At 46.0% G+C, this 20,809-nt stretch overlaps 1 protein-coding gene and 1 long non-coding RNA gene across 5 annotated transcripts in view; both read right to left on the bottom strand.

The window, feature by feature from the left end:
* LOC119457933 (putative FERM domain-containing protein FRMD8P1) overlaps window positions 1-20,809 on the bottom strand; it is an 80,987-nt gene that overhangs the window by 12,265 nt on the left and 47,913 nt on the right. For 2 of the 4 annotated variants that reach the window (XM_037719703.2, XM_037719705.2), the window contains 6 exons: window positions 14,501-14,714; window positions 10,784-11,266; window positions 5,093-5,269; window positions 3,302-3,403; window positions 2,579-2,637; window positions 1,383-1,549 (listed from right to left, as the gene is read on the bottom strand). In XM_037719703.2, the coding sequence (XP_037575631.1) occupies window positions 1,383-1,549; window positions 2,579-2,637; window positions 3,302-3,403; window positions 5,093-5,269; window positions 10,784-11,266; window positions 14,501-14,714 (1,202 nt within the window). Of the gene's footprint in view, window positions 1-1,382; window positions 1,550-2,578; window positions 2,638-3,301; window positions 3,404-5,092; window positions 5,270-10,783; window positions 11,267-14,500; window positions 14,715-18,460; window positions 18,570-20,809 lie in introns of those variants that run through there. The other 2 variants (XM_049670562.1, XM_037719706.2) reach the window with 2 other exon arrangements.
* On the bottom strand, window positions 7,890-10,777 carry LOC125946712 (uncharacterized). The gene is made up of 2 exons (XR_007467802.1): window positions 9,926-10,777; window positions 7,890-9,886 (listed from the first exon to the last, which is right to left on the bottom strand). It is a non-coding gene; the product is annotated as an uncharacterized LOC125946712 (long non-coding RNA).

Raw genomic sequence — 20,809 nt, 5'->3', positions numbered from 1 at the left:
CGGCACTGCACAATGTGAGAGAGACATGGCAGGCAATAATCATAATAATGCTAGAATTGCATGTGCTACTATAGTAACGCAAGCAGATGAATTATGTCAGCCCAACAATAATGCTAAAGAATCATTCAAAATTAGGATTCCTTTAATATATCAAAAACCTCCACCACCAGTGAGGCAATGGTTCGGCTGCAAATCCATTCCGAGCCATCATCTCGCTGCCGTCCACACTGTGCAGCGCTCATAATAAACTTCATATAAGTGAGCCGCTCATTTGCTCTTGCAGTGCGTCAGATGCCAATTTTATATTCAAGCACACTAATTACACGCAAATGACTGTATGAAAACTAAACAGTGTATATGATAGCATACAGTCAACGAAAAGTGACAAGACAATGAAAATTCCTGTTCGTACTTCATGCCTGTGTTTGTGCCAGTAGGAGTCTGTGCCTTCTTTCTCTCTCCCTCACTGTGCTTGTTAATTAGCCTTTACCGTGATGCTCTCAATAGGAGTCATGTACTGATGTCATTGAGACCGCAATATGGTTGTACAGCCGGCATGGTGAAAAGCTGCACATTACCTCAATTCACTTAAGGCTGATTCACACTAGGCCAACACGGCACCGATGTTGGTCTGCCGACTCTTGGCGACACCATTTTCCTTCCTTTAAACTGTTGGCCACAGCGTTTTCTGCCCTGTAAACTGCTCGCGTCATCAGTCAGCAGACCAAAATCATTCTCGTGTCGGCGTAGTGTGAGTCAGCCTTTAGTATCTCTAGCCACACTGGAAGCTCTGAATGGGACCACAATATGGCATTTGTGAGGTAGTGTGAATACTTCCTATTCCTCCATGTCTCTAGACTTAGTTGCATTTATCATAACACTTTGCCACTGCTATATAATACCTTTCTACCAAATGAACACTGTGGTGAATTAATTGCAAACATACGATTTAGGCTTCTGTGGCACAACACTCCACACTTGTGGTATTTGAGGCTTTGATGTACCCATGAAATAAGCTAAAAGGTTAGACTAGCCTGGTTTGCCAGCAGTACAACTTACAAGGCGCATGACTTGCAAGTGTAGGATGGATCATTGTAGGCACTTCGAACTGATATGAGACTTGTAAGTCATGATGATGCACACTGCAAGTTAAACGTCATACAAGGACCTCACAAGGACCACATCTGAGGTCATACAAGCACCACACAGCGAAGACCAACCATGTCCTCGGCTGCTCCGGCAAATGTGCACGACTTGTGACTGGTAGGAACCAGCACTGCTGGAGTTACAAGTCATGATGTATACGCAGCACACTGTAAGTCATAAGACTTGCATAGTGAAATGGTGCAATGACCATGCAGCAAGCACAACCATGTCCTTGCCTGAAAAACTCCGGCGTGTGCTTGAGCGGGTCGTACGGGCCAAGTTCGAGCCGGGCCTGGATAGCACCCAGCACCATGCAGTCTTCAGTCTCACAGGGGTACCTCCCGTCAAGGACATTGCCCTTGGCTTCCGCAAAGAGCATTTTCAGCAGCTTGAGGTCAGTGACCTGAAAAAACATGCCAGCTGCAGCTGTACCACGTATGCTGTACATATTTGCTTACAGGTCCCATCTACACATGTCAAATCCCCCCTATGTACTGCTAGCCCGGACCTTAAAATTTAACTACATAAAAAGAAAAAGAAGATGCCAAGAAGGTTTGAAAAGTGCCAATCAAAGGAAGGTTACAGGTACTACTTAAAATAGTGATAAGTGGTCCAGCGATTATGACAATAATGGTGATGATGACAGCCGATGACAACACAATGACAACGATGGTACGATACACTATTTGGATTAAACTAGGTAAGAGATCAAATTGCAAAGGCACGGTTGAAGCAAGGCAGAGATGAAGTCATGTTAACTAAATATAAATATTGAAACTAGTGCAAGTTTTAGGATATCTGACTCCAGATAAAGCTCCGAAATTCCATGTAATTACAAGAAAATGTTTGTCCCACAGGCGACACAATGCCCACAATGTGTCCCACAATGCATGCAGGAGGCTATGTGAAAAAATATAAGTGGGACACCAATGTATTTTCTTCCACAGTAGGAGGACTGATAGCTCACAACTGGTGCTAGTTTCAGGATTTCTTCTAAACAATGTAACTTGCTTACTTTCAGGTTTTATTTACTATAAGAAGTGCTTGAGAGCCACTGATTAAGATTAAATGAAATATTTTAATTAGTGAGCTGAGAATTGTAATTTGTAGTGCAAGTGCCTAATGTCTGCCTCTTCAATTATTCAAGCTGAAGAAGGTAGTCACAATTATGTGCTACCGGCAATTTATTACGTTTGTTCGGAATATCAAACAATAAAAAATAGATCATATGGTACGTTAAGTCAAGCTATAATGCGATCAGGTTGCACAATTGTGATGGTGTCTCCTTCAAAGGTCCTGGCAATGGCTGGCCAATACTATTCCAATACGGCTTTTACCATTCAGCTATCATTTCTACACGATAATATTTACATACAGAGATCCTGTTTTACTTTTTGACACAAGATAGGATGCACCACTCCAGATACCATACCTCCTTTTCTTTGGATTTTTCAAGAAAGACGTTCCTCTGCAGCGTCAGCACTGGTTCGTCTGCAAGAGACAAGAGAGAAAACAAAAATTTCATAAGCACTGAGCAACAGAGACACATGCAAATATAGTATGACAAGTGAGAATAAATTTCTTCAACCAAATTACAATTTCACAGGGACCACCGACACAAACCTTAACTGCAAGTACATGCAAACTTTGATATAACAAACAAGGATATAACAAATTATCGGACATAAATAAGTAAATAAAATTTTTTCTCACCAATACCAGCATGTAATGAATGTACGCGTATTACATATATCAGATATAACAAAGGCATTTTCGTCTCATGTACGACTTCAAGAGAACGAAGTTCGAATGTAATATAGCTCATCCGACACTTGCAGAAGCCTACCAGACCATTGGCTAGTTTAACATTGCTAGTTTCTCTTTAAAGTCAGTATCTCTCACTTTGAGGCTTCAGCCTACATCCTTTCTGCTAAGTGTACGACTGGCTGGCTTCCTATAACATGGGCTGTGATGAACATCATAACATTGATATTATGGGTTATTTACACTGACCATCTTGGAGCAGAGACGTTTTTGCACTCTCACCCCTTTGCAATGCAGCACTTTCACCATCAGGCCAAATCTTAGTACACTGAGTACACCTGTTCGCAGACGAATGAGGAGAGCGGAAACAAGGGAAATTGGTGTGGCTTACCAGAGTCAAGCTGTTGCTTTGTTGCAAAGGTGTACTTTTTCAGGTACTCTGACCATCGCTCCCGGATCAAGTACGGTCTGTGATCTGGCTTCAGCTGCAGCTCTGGAAGAGAGTGAAAGAACAGGACAGACAACTTACTGAGAGACCAGTAGCTCCTCTCACTGCATAACTTTGCTTCTATCTTATCCATTTATACCATACGATTTTTCTATTTTACACCATAGCTTTCAGTATGCTTTGCAGAAACACATTTCCATGCCCAGAGAACAGTAATGCAGAAAACCGGATGTGCTGATGAAGAGTCATGATAGACCACACTTGCGCATTACATCCTTTGCCTATGTTCCCGTTTGCACTTTCCATAACAACACTCAACATCACCAAGAATTAGCTTATGGTCTGCATAATGCAAAGGCAGCTTTCCATGGTCGGAGGGTCAAATGCCTCAGCTCAAAAGCTCATACTTGGCAGGGTACGGATCTCACGACCAAACACTCTTGGAGTCAGAGCTATTCGATAACAAGAACAGTGTTTGAAGTTGTACAGAAATTTGCACAAAAATGCTCCCTCTCAACTAAAGTGGGCAGTTTTGGGGCAGCAGAATATCCATTGCAGTGCTGCAGCACAGGAACCATATTCACAAAGCAAAAATCCCAACTTCAGGAATGTTTCAGCTGACAGTAGCATTTCATCATAATGGACTGCAACTTATTTCGTAATAAATGTCAGCATTGTGTTCTCTGTCATCTCAATGCAGCTAGAGTGACACTAAGATAACAACCATGCACTTTTTTCATTTTTGAAGGCAATGCACAGAAGCTGATGCGCAGAAGCAGAGTGACTGGGAAACAGCGTGCCATAAACATCAATCAGAAGCCATTATCTCTGGTACAGTCTGCTACCAAAAATTTTAACTAGACAAGATTATGTTACTTGATTAGTTCATACGTTTGAACATGCTCAAAGGTTCCAAGAGCTGTCTGTAGATTTCTGTGAAGAAAAAAAGCGTGTTACTTTGGACTCGGTGCCAAACATCAGACAATTTCAACTAGAAGCTGTTACTGATGGGTGGATTACAAGTTCAATCAGTCATTTTAAAGACACTAATGTGTGTTTTTTGGTCAAATCGCAGGGGCTATACCAGTGACACTCCAAGGACACCTCCTATCGTCTAAATCTACATAATGCTTTAGTAAAAGAAGGGGCATTCAATGAATCAGTGAAGGGTATCTGAGAAGACTGCATACTACATGCGTGTACATGTGAGGATAATGAAACTTTATCAGGAAACAGCAGGAGTTTCAACGAAAACGCAGCTCTGCAAATGGGTTTCTTTTGCAGGTATGGGTCCCTGATTATCGTATCCTACTCTGAGATTTTAACATGTTTGTATGATCACGACAGACTAAGCTAGGCTTAGAAGTGAACAGGAAATTAAGGAAAAGGCCGGCAGCATAGCTCTTCGAGTGTGAAGACAAAGTATATACACACGTTATGGTGTATTTCGGCACTCCAGGTCTTGTGCGCATTGTCTGCATCAAAGTGCTGTGCTGAACACAATCACATGACATCTCAAGCAAAATAAAAGTTTATTTGCTTCACTGCAAATTTAAACTTCTAGTTTTCATCTAAAGACAGTATAAATTGAACTAATTTTGCCAGATGGATCTTAGCGCGATTCTTCCCAAAGCATTGAGAAACAGTGCAGCGGCTTCAAACAGAGCTGAGACAGGCGGTTACATCAAGGTACGGCAAGACTTGTTCACAAGATCACTTCGTAGTGGTACCCACCGAGCAATGGGGAGGTCATCCACAGCGCAAACACGTCCTTGAGTTGTGCAGGGAAGTTGATCTCGGTGTCGTCCTCCGCGATGATGTCGATGATCTCGTGGGCCGTCGCCAACTGGACATTGCCGACCTCGACGCAGAGGCACACCTTGTTCATGAGGTACACGCACATCTCTTGCTCTGGAAGGCCATGACCGTGTTGAGGTTCAAAGGTTGCAGGGTAAAGGAAAAGGCCGGGGGCAAGCAGCAAGGAATGAAGGGGAACAACATGTGCAGTACATCAACAAACACTCTCTACCTTCAGCTATGCATTTTTAGTGCCGTATACTGCATGTTTCAAGGAAAGCTTTAGATAAAGATTGTTTAATTATGTACTGTGTGACATAGTGATTCACTTTACAAGGTTTTTTAAAGTTGCAGGGTTTTAACTGTGTAACGTTGACATATTTTATTCTTTGTGGTTGCCAATAAACTGTTCTGTTCATTAAGCACTGAGCAATAGACACCAAGAAAAAGTCTCTTCTTTTTTTTTGTTTCCACATGCTGTATTTACTCTATTCTAACCTGCACCTGATTTTCATGGGCATAAAAGAAAAATGCTATTTGCTCGATTGTAGTATGCACTTCAGCTTTCATAATTGAAGAAATTTTTTCATTCACCAGTTTATCACAGTAAAAGAGAGAGTAATGGCAATTTGTTTTCATTTCGAAAAAGAAAACTTATTGCACTGAGCTAGAGTAAACCGAGCATCACTCAACGCCGCTATTGGAGGCCTCCTTAATGCTATCAACAGTCCAAAGCACCTCATCTTCGGTGCCACCTGCAGTGTTTGGGTTAATGCATTTCATAAACACATTCCAGACCATGGCAGCTGAGCTACAGTGTCTATATATACTACTATATGGCCAAATGAACTTATGGAACACAAAGTTACCACAGCTTCTACAGCTGCAGGAATATGTGGATTGGATTGAAAAAATTTTTAGTGCTGATGACAACAGCTTATCATTATCATATTTTTTGTTCTGAACTCAATTACGTGCATGCTATTCTCAGTAAAATTTTACGGAAATAATGTGCACATAAGAATTAAGTAAATAACTCATTAAACACTGGTGGATGTCAGGGTCTATGAAATAATCAGCAGCGAATTCGCGTTTCCTATAAAGTTCATTGTTCTTTTCTAATTAACTCCATAGAAAGTGTTGTGTAATTGCAAAACTGAAGCCTACCCTTATGATAAGCATACCCTCTTGCTACAAATCCTGTGCCTAGCACCAGCTGTGAGAAATAAGTAACCAAAATGAGCGGCAAATTACATTGGTGCACCAAAAACAATTTTATACGCTGTGAAAGAAGGCTGCTTGCAAAAACGTTAGCTGGAACAGCAATGCATTTCGCCACTCAATTTGCATACACATTTCTCAAAATTGGTGCTAGTCACAGGATGTCAAGCAAAATGGGCAGTGCGTAGCATCCTGGCACACTTCAATTTTATGACAACAAGGTGCCTCTGAAAGTTGTTAAGAAACTAGAAAGTGCATTTTTCATCAGTGAGCATACAAATGAAAATGATTAATGAATCAATTAAAGCCATGTGACCTTTAGAATAACAAAATTTTCAGATGACCAAACTAAGAGATAAGGTTAACGGGAGGTAAAAAAAATTAGGCGAGAGCCTTTCAAGAGTCAGCATGGGAATTGAAGGAGGGTGCCAGAAGCTTGGCGTCAGGATTTCAACAAGAGGAATCGACTCTGCCTTGATAAAGACAACTCAGCATGTTAAAAAAACATACCATCCTGGCTTAGACTTGAATCTCAATCGCCTCAAGCTTTTCTACATCTGTAAAATGACTCGCAGTCTCCTCAAACTTTTCTAAATCTATAGCATGGGTGTTGGACAAACACAGGCTCTGGTGAACATGCCAGAAATATCAAGCAGCATGTAGTATAGGAAGCAATCACCAATGCAGGCGTCTCTTGGCTAAGGTGCCACAAATACCATTCACAGTTGCATGGACAACGAAAGCAGGCGATTACATCAAGGGAGGTGCAAGACCATATGATACTAAATTGTCCTGCTGTCAAATAGAAACATTTAACAATGTTCGTTAACAGGACTGCACTTCAATATTTGATGACCTGTTTACATTTGATTCAGTGCTGTCTCCCCATAGAAAAAATCATGCAGCGTGCAGCAGGTCGCATGTGCAAAAGCAACTTATGTGGTGCGAGGCATTTGTTGTGAGCCTGATCCAACGAACAATTAAAAATATGTCACTCCTACTCAAAAGGTGGTGGGTGCAGACTCTCAGGGTTCTTGAATATAGTGAGAACAAATGATGGTAAACATAATTTAATGATGGGAAGTTGTATAACGACAGCCAGAGACTGTCTGTTTCGCTGGACATAGTGAATTTGCTTAACCTCGGCAAGTGCTACAGTTTTGTCTAAGCAAAGATTCTTTACTAGTATTTGCACCTAACTTCTTCAAACGAATTTATTTCTGCACTAAGTGTATGAACACTCCAGAAGAGACAGAAAAAGGCAAAAAGTACCAGTGCCTTTAATTAGCATAGGCGTAGAGTAGCCCTTTCCCCTTGCAGTTTGAATTAGGCAGGAGGTCACACTGCACCGTAGTCATATATTAAAAGCTTGTTAGGCCATCTATTTGGGGCATCAAAGGAGCGAACTACTATTCTGAAATTTGCACTGCAAAGGTGGTTCACAAGTCCTTTCCAATTAAACTGCCATACTGTTGTTTCTCTGGGGAAAAAAGAAAAGAAACCAGCGACACAGTTTCATATCGCACCAGCTTTATTGCCAATCAAAGCAAAACAAAAGCTCGACAGGTGCAGGGGTCCATGCACTGCATATAACTTTGTAATGCAGCATCATGCAAGGTAAAAACAAAAAAACAAAACAAAAGAAAACACATGCTCTCATAAGCACAAGGACTCTAGCGAGGATTTCCATACAGCAAAGGTTGTGTACAGGTATAACTCAAGAAAACTGTGCACTGATACAATGCACCATGCAAAGCAAGCACATTGGTCATAAAGAGGAAGACTATTTTAAAAAACACACATACATTAGAATTCTTTCGAAATATCACAGATCTCCACCTTCAGCCAGTAACGACATGACAGGAAGCTACAAATTATTAGCGGTAAAATAGTGCCCACAGTGAACAGAACACCATGTGCAGGTTTGTTAAAAACAAGTGCATTAAACATTACACACGCACCAAACAGGTTCCAAAACCAGACACAAAATGCGTGCACTGCAAAAATGTTTGTTACAAAACAGCCAATAATGATACCCACTGAGAAAAGAAAAAGCAGCAATAGCCAGGGAAGTTTCAACCGGCAAATGGTTCACGTACAAAACTAGATCAGCAGTTATTAAAAAGAAAATCAGTACAGCAAGCTTAACTAAAACATGCAATAACAACAACATGCATGCATGTGTGGCACATGCGCCGAATGTTGCATCTATATTCTATCTCACCAACTTCGTACGGTGCACTGAAAAAGAGCCAGGCACGGCGGAGCCAAGCCTAGGTCAGCCAATAAGTAAAGATTAGCTGTGTGTTTTAAAGAAGGGCTTGCCCATTGCATGCAACTGACTCTTCCGCGATGCTTCCATTCAGTCGACGTCCTGCGGAGAACGGTCAGGGGCGGACAATGGTGTATCCCTTCTTCGGGGTCTCTTTTCTCATTGGCTGACGTAACGCATAGCTTTCAGTGCACCGCACAGAACTGGTTAGGTGGAGAATACGTATTTGGGAGCCCTGTACAAATGACTCTTCCAGCTAAGCTGCCAACTCATTTCTCATCAAGTGTCAAGCCAGCGTCATGGTTTTGCCATTTAGTACTAATGCCACGTTTGGATGCAGTACTTGCCTCTTCCATCCAGGTTCAATTACGTAGAAGTAAAGGTCAGAAGTTGTCTGCCATGATGTTACACCGACAAAGAGGCACACGTCATCTACAACGACGCCGGAACTAAAAATCAATTTCCTTGGTGAAATTTCCACCTCCCTTGGAACAGATGGCACATCCGTTACTTTCACTGAGAACATCTGATTTGCTGTCACTACAGTCAACACGTGATTCCGGCTCATTATGGATGAAGCAGGCAAGTATTGCATCCAAACAATGTTTTAAAGGCTATGTACGATACAACGACACTTATGCGTGAAATTGGGAGCGAAAAGGAGTAAGCAGGTTACTGAGAAGAGCCATTCAAATAGGGTGGCCTTGTTAATGCAGCATTTTTTATAAGTGAAAATTGCATGCATGTTGACAGTGCATGAATGCAAAAGATAAATGTGTTCTCAAGTAATGCAACAAGAACTAGTCATACAAAAAATGGCAGATTAATGGTAGTGCAACAATCACAGAGGGGCAGTGAACATGCAAGCTTGCTTGAGGGTACAGAATTGTGACTGCAAAGCAAAATCCTATCTTCAACAGCATCTCTTTGTGAACTCGCATTTTACACAGGTAAGGTTAATAAAACAATGTGAACGGTCAATTTAAAATAAACACCATATTTCTCGTTCTGCCTTAGATAAGCAGCATAGATGAACACTGGCCAGTGAATATGTCACAAAAATATAATGGGCTAAAATTTTGAGCCATCCAGCAAGTTCACCGCGGCGTTTGTAACACTGTACCAAGATCACGATCTTAAATTGCAAGGATGTGGCATTGAAACTTTGCCTTCCTAGTTTAATGCCATTGCATTAAATGTGCAATATTAATCAAGATAATGTGAACTCCTGAAGAGAACTGCAGTTCTCTGTGAAGCCAATAGTGCACAATACAAACCACTATATCGATGTGCAGCAACACTGAGCTTCAGAGGTTACACGGAAGAGCTCAACCATTCTTTTCTTTTTTGTTAAAACGACAGCCATAATACATAGTAGCACAGTGCTTGGTTAATGTTCACCTTTTTACCAATGTGACCAAATTTAATATATTGCAATCAGTTAACATTGCACAGAGAGACATTGCTGCTACATAAGATCTTGCGTTTTCCTTATTTTGTCATTTGTATATAGAATGTACCATGACACAATGACTTGCAGCATGGTGTGCTGTTACATATTCATGTACTAAACTGTGACAAGAATACAATAATTAAGACAAAAATGTTGGCTATTCATAATTAGAAGCATAAAGAACTCTGACATCAATACTGCTTCAGCTTCTTTTGAATTCAGAATCCCAACATAGCCATGAAAATGAAACAGGAAGTGTGGCAGCATTAAACATACAACTTTTGTAGAATATCCGAGCCCATGGAGTATGCGTATTCTGGCAGTGGCTAGAGCAAGGAATCAGTACCGACTAATATAGAGAGCTCAATCTTGCTTACATTCCTGCTCATCTTTTCTTTTTTCTTGAGAAACCAGAGAAACCATGCACAGCTGTAGACCTTTTCACAAGAACCTGGATGGGCCCTACAATGCTGGATTGAGGCCAGTGCACACCGGTTGTTCTGAGATAAGGCAATGGGAGTCGGTAGGTGCACCTCCTTGCATGCGAGTGACTTAAACATGAATCAGTATATCTCGTGCCGTGAAAAGGTCACACAACAGCTTTGCAGTGTCCCGAGCTAGCACAGTGTGGCATGCCATCAAAAGCAGGTTTGCTCGGTCACGTGACTGAGGAGGCAATTACTTGGCGGAGGCACCGGTGCCGGTGGCGGCGTCACCGGCCGCTGCTGGGGGGCCGGAGCCATCGGCGGGGCCAAGTTCGGGGTCGGAGCCGGAGCCGGCGGGGGCACCAGGTGGTCCCGGGCCGTCGGCGTGGGCAGGATTCGCCAGCCTGGCGCATCGTCGTGACCGTGGCCCACCGTGGTGAGCGGGGGCAACTGGTAACACTGCTGCTGGCGAACGTGGTTGTGGTGCTGGTGCAAGTGGTGGTGGCTGGCGCTGGTGGCCGGGTGTTGGTGGTACTGGTTGTGGTGGCTGTGGTGGTGGTGCGTCGGCGTCGGCAGCTGGCGCCGCGTGGTGGAGGTGAGCGCCGGCACGGACACCGCGTACGGCGACGGCGCGCTGTGGTGGTGGTGATGGTGGCCGTGGCGGTGGTCCAGCGTGGCATAGTCCCCCCGCTTGTCTCCGCCACCGCCCACCGCCGCCGGTCCACCGCGCAGGGTGCAAGCTGTGTGTGCGCGCAGCGCGCGAAAAATGCAGCACGGCGAAGCGTACCGGATACACGCACGAACAGGCACGCGTTTTTGCGGCTCAATCGCCATTGGAGATCGTTGTAGAAAGGGGTGAAAAGTTGGGTTAAGTGCAACGCGATAACTACATGTCTCTCAATAGAGGACACCTCAACCGCGTTGCAAAGGGGGGTTGGGGGTTGAGAGTTAGAATAGAGGAGAGAATCGCCACATATACCGGCGTGGGACAAGCGACATTTTTTGGCGCCACAAAAGTCCCGCCGGCCCGAGGCGCCACATGACGGTTACGGCTAAGTCACGTCCCTGAATTGCTTCAAGTTTTTTACTTTTGCAAACTCGCTCAGTTTTCCCAACGAAACCCTGCCCTCTTCGATCGACGAATCGCGACCGCTCACTAACACCCTTGCAGCTAAGCGGAATATCAGACGTAAGCCAACCCGTCCGAAAAGTTTCGTGTAGTTTTCTCAGCATTCCATTAGCTGGCGCTGCTCAGGCACGCTCGATAGAGATCTCTGTCCGTTTTGGCATTCCAGCATCTCGGAGTTTTCTAACCGAACGAAGTATCTGAGGCGGGGGGACTACTTTTCGTCGCGCAAGGGTGCCAGAGCACGCCTCTTCGTGAAGCGCCACTCCGCCTACCACGTCTCCTTCCTTTTTCCTTGGCGACGCTACTACATAGAACTGGGGTACGCACGCGCACACCAGGTTAATAGCACAGCACGAAAGAGGGTTGACAATCGCTCGGCTACTTGGCCCACGAAGAGAAAGAAGCAAGGGCTTCGCATAACGAGCGGCCGAATGGGCGATGGTCGCGGACTGCGCACGAGCGGCGACCATTACCGCCAAATGAACGACGCACACACAAACGCACGCACACACACACACACACACACACACACACACACACACACCACACACACACACACACACACCGCGACGACGTCCCTACGAGGTGCGCTGCCCACACATCCACTTCGAAGTGGGCCGACCACGATCGCGAAGTGCTCTACGCGAACGCCAGCGGGACACCGTGACAGCGCAATCACCAGAAAATGACGCATACGCGTACGGTTCTTAATTGTCACTCCGGGAGCCACCGCAGCCTTTTTACTTTTTTTTTTAACGTTTGTACGCGCGCAGGAAACAAGTAAAGCTCCGATCACGACGTGCGCGGACGGCCAGGCAGTTGCGGCAGCCGTATGAAATAATTGCCCTAAACTACAGCAGACACGGGGCTATCGAGGCGCCCTATACTCTAACACTACCGGCCCTAATCCGCTCGTGGCAGAGCGAATTTACTATCGGGCTTAAACAAATAAGCAGGATCCTAAAGGCCAATCAGCCGCCACGGCCGTGAATGGCGCTGGCCAACACTCCGAGGGCTAATCTTGCACACGTTACACAAATAGTCAAACACCCACGAAGCGAACGGGTTGATGGCCGGCAAGGCACCGCGTGCGGGCTAGCTCCTCAGATGCGGCAACTTGTCTTTTCGTGCACTTTCATTTCGCTTTTTCCGATTATTTATGCATTTAAATAAAACGTTCACAGCTAGTTAATTTCCCCTACATACGCTTTCTTTGGCTTCATTGTCCGTCGTCGTTTTTTTTTTTTTTTTTTCATTAGGTATAACTTACACAATAAGGTACATGAACATGGTAAATCACCTAAGGCGGTGGCCTGCTATATCAATCCAATGATATAGCTAGTAGCATGCTGGCCGACCGTCGAATGCATCTGGAAACTCACGTTGGCCGAGGACGCTCACGGGCTCACATTCGCGACGCAAGGTGAAGTACGCGAAGCGAAGTAGCGGCTCGCCCAGGTGGTTCGAGCACCGCAGTCTCTGATATTCGGACGTATACGAACGGCGTGCATTGTTTATTGAGAGAGCGCGCGATTTGCACTCTGGAGTGCGGAGCAGCAATTCGCGACCGAATTAAGGAAATGCCGACGCAGTTGCGCTAGTTCATTCTGCTGCACGCAGCGTGGCAACGCAACATTGTTCATCGTTTTATTTTCTTATTGTGCTTTTCTATTAGTTTGCTCACTTTTACCGCAACGGCGGAGAGGTAGATTAAATACGGATTCATGAGGGAAGTGTAGGACAATTACAGCGCCACGTTGGCCAAATCCTGCTATGGCGCGGTAGTGTCGTTCCAATAAAGTTTAGTGGGCCTTCCTATCAAAGCCCCTCTGATCCAGGTGCCTCTCAAAACCTAAGAGGTCATGTATTAGGCGAAACGCGGATTCGAACCGAACACCTTGAGTACGAGGTTACAGGGACATGTACATAGGTCTAATTTATTCCTGCATCAATATCTGGCAACGGAGCAGATATGTTATGACGAGCTTTCGCAGACACCCGAGCGTGCCGAGTTTCAAGTATCTCCGACACGTGTCGGCTGCTGTCGTGCCCTGGCACGCCGGAAACGTGAGCGCCACATGCCTCATGTGGCATCCTAGACACCAGTGTGCACAGGAACAAGAGCGCAACTTCCCAGCTCCGGTCATCGACCAGTTGTGCTATTTTTTCACTGCAGTTGTACGTATACAAGAAAGACGGCCGAGTCGCGTTACCAAGTTCAACGGGAAGGTCAATTGCGAGTAAATACAGCCACGAAGGGCTTCTCGCTCCAAAAGGCTATCTATAAGCGGGTGATCAGGCCGCTGATAAGGCCGTAGCACGCGAGACCCGGAAGCTTCGCAAACGTGCATCCACTGAACAGCCACGCGCGTCAGTATATACCAGCTATATAGTCGGATACAACTTAACGTCTGCGGTGAAGCCCCGCCCACGCCCTCATAAACCGCCAGCCACATGCTCCTCCGCGAGGCTGCAAATAGTTTGTACTTCAAACTTTCCCAGTTACCTAAATAAGACGCTATATAACCGCAAAAATAAAATTATTAGCGGGAAATTTTATACGTTTTCACTCGTCTATTACAGTGGAACGTACAGGTACGACAAGTACAGTCGTATCAAGCACGACGCCATTTTGAAAAGGTCGCATGACGACGATTTTGTTTGCTTCTGCGATTGGCTGGCGGAGTAACACAACCCCGCGCGGTCCGTGTGCCTTTGTTGCCAACTGCCGCTTTTTTTTTTTAAGTTGTATCCTAGCTACTATAACTTTCTCGGATACTGGTGCACCTCGCAGCTGCTTTATACACGAGAGGAGTACGTCTCCACTTATACAACGCATGCGTACCTGAGAGCGGCGAGCTGTCAGAGCGCGGGTACTCGACGGGGATGATGGTGACGCAGTTGTGCGTCATGTAGTTCTCGCAGGGGCCCTGGTGGTCGGGCTGCTGCTGCTGCTGGTGGTGCTTCATCATACTGCTGCTCTCTTCGTCGTCGCTGCTACTGCTTCCGCTGCTGTCCTCGGGAACCAGATCGCGCATCGAGACCAGACGGGCCCGCCTCTGATATTGGAAGGGGTGGGGGGACCACAAAGGCAGCGTTCATCAACTTCACCGGTCGCGGAATGCTAAGTATACGTAAACACGTGCACTGTCATGCCACGCACGCTGGGAAGCGTTAAGAGAGGCAGGACAAGCAGCAGAGCGCAGACCACGTGCGAATTAAGTGCGCGAGTACGTTGGTACAGTTCTTGTCTCAAGTTTAGCATGAAATAAAGTGCACCCCTGTAATGCCTAAAGACAGTTCCACCACAAAAAAAAAAAAAAAAGAATGGATTAGCTTGTCCATCTTAATTTCTAGCCGTGGAGAGTACAGTTGCACAAAAAATGAAATGTTACTAGAGTAAGAACTTAGTATAGCAATTAATTAGTCATTGGTTTGCTATACTATCCACAACTGAAAACTCGCTCCAGCGTGTCAGAGACACTACAATAGAATCTCCGTTAAGTTTCGCGCGCATAAATCAGAAATTGAAGCACCAAATTTAGCGTATAGCGTAGATGAAACGTTGAGCATTACAGAGATGATGCAAGCCACTAAACTCGGACATCATCCATCTGGGCATCATAAGCAAGCTCTGACGAAGCCGAAACATTCGACAAAAGATGAAGAAATAGCACAGAACATACACAACTTATCACCGCACTTTGCTGCCACATTACGTCGTAAATGGCGGTTATATGACAGTAATATGGATATCCAAAGTACGAGCCCCATGTGCACGTCGCCGTAAATGGCGAGGCTATTGGCTACAAAGTCAATTCGCAGCCGCATCTGCAGCGACGTCTTAATGTGAAGCGTTCTCGGAGTCCAGCCACTTTCTTGCGGGCGAACCTATATCGCCGTTTGCGTGGGCCGATCCCGGAGAGAGTGCCGTCTAAAATTATGTGCACTGGATTTAGTTTGCTTTCAATCTTATATGTCGCCGTTACAAACATGCTGTGTTACTCACAAATATAAGCAGCCATTATAAATATAATCTCCACATAACCGCTCTCTACAATTGGCGCTTATCTCCAAATATAAGCGCCAATTAACGTTTACGGTAACCCGCTCGCTATACAATACAGTTACATAATTATTCCTACAATCGTCTCAAGCTGCAACTATTCGCGCAATGCCTCTCATTACGCAGACGTCAACTACATTTGAGTCTGCCGTTTTTGTTTTTTAACCCACAATGCTTGAAAAAAAAAAAGTCAAATAATAATTCCTTTACGGCGTGATACATCGGCAAGATTCAAGCGTGACTCTTGAGCCCATGGCTGTAAACGCCAGCTGCGTGCACCGCAACCTCGGACCACGCAACCGCTTCCGCATTCCGTCCCGATCCAAACGCGGCGGCCGCAGGAATCGAACCCGGCATCTCGTCTTGCTCGGCGGCGACAACCCGATAGCTGTCGTCGAGCCCACCGCGCGCGGAATATATTCACACGCATAACAGGCACGCGTCACCATTCACACGTGAAGTCTTTATTTTCTTTTTTTGCAACAACCGCTTAAATGACTCCAGATGATACAGCGTCACCACAAAACGAGCGCGGTACGCAATTATTTATAGTATATAGCTCCTCACCGGCGCTCGCGAACTTCTAAATCAGGAAAAAAAAAAAAAAAAGCGAGCGCGAATCATCCGTTCGCTTCGTCGGAGAAACAAACCGAACGAGAACGGATCGTCCACCACAGCCAGAAAGAACGAAAAGAAAAACAAACAGGCGACGGAGTCGAGTCGTCGCAGCATGACCCGTGACGGCACAAAAGGGAGTTTCTTTTTTCCTCCAGCAGACGAACAGTACGACCGCCGATGGTTCATTTGGCCGCCAGACGGCGCGCGTGTTCCTTTTTCTGACAGCGGGAACAAATCGCGCGCGACGCACCTGTGTGACGCGATGCGCGTCTCCGCCCCTTTTGCGGTCCCATCATGGACGAAGATGACGAAGGGGGGCACTCGCGGGACCCGTTTCACACAATGCCAGCGCCGGGCTGCGAAGAAGGAACGCCGTGCGATACCACGCACCGCACCGTTTCCGCGGTTCCAAGTTGCAGCCGCACCGCACTAGAACGGTCGCGTCCTTTCAGAGGTTTCCCATTGGGACTGACGTACTACGTCCTTTTCTTGCACTGCCGGCAGCGCGATATACAGCTTCTTTGTTCTCTGCAGTGACGGTTTTTAGAAAGCGGGGACGACGAGCCGAGCGAGAGAAATCGCGAAACAAACCTTCCTATGCTTAAATAGACACGTGACTCGGCGCCATCATATTAACAGAGCCGCGTGTCAGACGGTTCAAGTGACCGTTTATTAGGACGCGATTAACTGCGGAGTCAAGTGGCCGTAAAAGAGTCCGAGCGCGAATCGGCCGGTCCGAATCAACCGAGTCGCGCACTTAAAGAGCGCCGACCTTCCGGAGCCCGATCAATGTCAAAGGGGGCAAACGATATAATAATGCAAAGCAGAAAAAGATTATTAAAAGAAATACCGCCGGACCTCCCACTGACGAGCACAGTGCAGCTCGGATAGGGACAAACGGAGCAAAGCGCATCCCTCCTGCGCAGTACAAATATAGGCGCGCTCCCCAGACTTACTTTTCTCCCGCAACTCACGCATGCGCACAATGGTCAGGTAAACACGGCTTATATCTATCACGTGTCTGGGCCCTTGACAAAACGGAAATACTCCTGTTACCATACAGTCCGATTTCTTTATTTTCTTCGGCGAGAACACCTTATGGCGTAAAAAAAAAAAAAAGTATTTCTGACGCGTTGTGCTTGCAGAAAGAGTGACAAGGGGTTGCTACCAGCTTCGCTACTGCCGTCCACGTCTCCGGTAACCCGGAATTCCGTCACGAGTAGCAAGGTCATAGGGATAAGCTAAAACTATAGAGTTTTAGCTTGTCCGCAGACGTCTTACCGTTTGCGGTTTACCGGGTTATATACCGGAACCGTGGACGGCCGTAGAAAAGCTGGTCGCGGCGACACCTTGTGAAGGTTTGTGCAACTACAACGTGTTTGAAAAATGTTTGCGTCACGTGGGAGTTCTCTACGAAGGAAAGTCCTAAAAGGACTGCACGTTAACTATTCGGTCGCAATTGACGCTTTACAGCGGCACTTAAGTAGAATATGGTAGGTCACTGCGGTATTCTCTTTGTGGTTAAACTCTACAAGGTGTCGCTACCGGCGTTGTTGCCGTCGTACACCTCTCCGGGAAACCCTTAATCCCGCAAACACTAATTAACGCTTACGGACAAGCCAGAACGCTGTATGAGATAGATTTTAGGTAATCCGCAAACTTATTGTGTGCGATATACCGGGTTACCGGAGGCGTAAACGTGAGCGGCTGGGTTGGTGGTGCCTGCTGGTGACGCAGAGCTCAACGAGACAAACACAGAGCTTTAGTTGCAGCGACGGAGTGCATTCTAATTCGCTGTGGTGGTAGAAATTTATGGTAGAGGAGTAACTATGAACACGCTGCCTTTCCTTATCCTTTTTTTTTTTTTTTTTTCGACAAGAACACTCACCGAACCCGAGAAAGTGTCTAATAACGCATTGTAGTTGGACAAAACGTCACAAGGAGTCGCTACCGGCGTTGTTGTTGCGGCACACCTCCCCGGTAATACGGTATTCCGCAAGCGCCAATACGCCTGCGGACAAGCTAAAACTCTCTATTCTCTAACGTCTAGTTATCCGCGGACCGTCGTGCGAATCCGGTCGAACTAAAACGACGTTCGACCGCTGCATAGCGGTCACTCACTCGCAGCATTCTCCCAGGCTCCGTATATGCCGATGCACTTTCGTCTACTTTTCCTCTTTCCTCGGGCCAGTAAACGGACTGCGACACGCATACATCTGGGTCGGCCGCTCACGAACACTCACTCTCTGTGCCAGAGGAACGAGATAAGGAGCCTCCGGCAGAAAAAAAAAACTAGAAAAAAAAAGAAAGAAGAAACAAACGCGGTGCTGCCAAACAATGGAGCGCGAGCTGCGAACTATGTGCATACGTGCATCGCCGGAGGCGCATTATAGAGTCGCGCCAAACGAAAGCTTGTTCCCCGGCCAGTTCTGTACACGCCGGACCGATACGACGAAGTGTTTTAAACGCGTCGCCACGAACAACAGGCCGCTGCATGCCGACGGGTTTGCCGGCTGTCATTAAGGACGGCGACACACCAACGACGACGGTGATAATTGGCGCGGGTTGCATAAAGGACGAAGCGATCGGCCAACGCCGCATTCATGCTGTCGCCTCTAAAGGAGAATAACGAGGCTGACGAAATTCTTCATTCCAATTTTCTCCGCGATTTCGAAGCACGGACCGGGGCGAATTTACAGCGCTGTTGTTAAGACCGGGTCTACGTACAGCGAGGGAGAGAGACAGACACTGAGACATATGCTTTCAAATAGACTTCCGGACGCATCACGTGTCACTCGCTGGCACACAAAGCATCAACTTAGCGATCGTGAGAATAACGGACCCCCCCTCCCCCATCTCCTGTCATGACCTCATTTTGTTTTGTTTTTTTTTGCAACAGCTAGCAAACATGTAGCGGTTGTTTCTACTACAGGGTGCTTTCCATGTATTATGACTACACCTTCAGAAGAATTAGGGGAAACTGTTCAGTCAAGTGACGCCCAAGAATCACACCTCAATGCGGATTTGGGGGGGGGGGGGGGGGAAGAGACAGTGGTGAGGACTGTTACTTTGGCCACACGACACAATATATACACTTGGTGCCCAATATAAATAAAATTCAGCTGAGAATAGCCACCCGTTCGTGTCCTTTGCTTGTATGCTGATGTCTTACAGGGACATTAAATAGCAAAATGATTTGAACTGTGAGGTAAATAAACCTACCAGAGAAGCCCCCCCCCCCCCCAAAAAAAAAAAAAAAAAAAAAAGAAGCCACTCTTACTGAGAAGAGGATTGGTATAATTCGGCCAGCAAAGCCGCAAAAACGAAAGGCGGGTTTCGACGCCGCCTTGGACGTTTCCGAACCAGCTCGTCGTGACGCCACGGATTTTGAAGGCGCGTCTGTTGAGGCCTAGTTTATCGATATTCGATAAAGGCGAACTACCTGTTCTTAAAAAAAGAAAGCAAAAATAACGCTAAATACTGAACTCTGAAAGCTTAAAGCAATTGAGTCACTACACGTAAAATTAAAAAAAAAAAACGGAACAAGAAAAGAGGTCCATCACGTCACACTGACGAATTGGCGCTGGGTTACCGACGCGAAATTAAAGAAATAATTTTCTAAGCTTAATTTTTTTTCTTCTAATAAACAACCTATAACCGCAGGATTAACGAGAGTATACTTTTGAAAGAATATTTTAGTCTAAACTCAAGTTTCTCCTTAGTGTCCCTTTATTATCGACTGAAATTCATAGCGCGTCGAAAAAAAAAAAAAAAAAACTCGCCGAAAGTCACTACACCGTTGGGGATTCATGGACACGGTCGCTCTAAAGTTGTGGGTATAGCGCGCTATACTATGGCAGGCTCAAGTGACCGAGGCGGTTCGTCCATATTCATATTCCTTCAGCTTATCTCTCTCCCTCTCTTTTTTCAACCTTGTTTGACGCACGGAGTGTGTCATTTGTTAAGTGTGCCACCGCGCGTGTAATTGCTACAGACAGCCGTCGGACACCTACATCTCAACCCGCAAGGACGCAGCCCATTTTGAAGGCGCTCAAGCACGAACGCCGCAGCGTAAATTGTATCGCACCGACACAGCGTTCCCGATAATAAGTCGCGGCCTCCACAGGATAATGGAACTACAGCGAATACAAGATACGAAAACTTTTCTGTGATAACTATTGGCGAGACAACGTTCCCGCCCACAACACCAGCGCCGATTGCTCCCCTGGCGAGCAGATTCGAAAGTCGACGGTCGTTTCCTTTCCCATCGGAGGAAGCGCGCACCAGTTAAGCCGCTGGTGCGCGTGCTACCGCTGCTTGCGTCTAAAGGTTGGCAAGCGTGGTCTCGTCGTCACGCAAGCGTGGTATACAGTACTTTTTGTACCCCAACAGCCTAGAAAACACGGAACGCTGAGACCAAGAGTCCGTGAAACTGCTCATTTCAGAGAAATGGGCGCATGAAACAAGCGC

This window comes from Dermacentor silvarum, chromosome 7, assembly GCF_013339745.2.
Source record: "Dermacentor silvarum isolate Dsil-2018 chromosome 7, BIME_Dsil_1.4, whole genome shotgun sequence".
NCBI lineage: Eukaryota > Metazoa > Arthropoda > Arachnida > Ixodida > Ixodidae > Dermacentor > Dermacentor silvarum.
The sequence above is the reverse complement of the archived record's forward strand: the minus strand, read 5'-3'. Positions and strand labels throughout refer to the sequence as shown.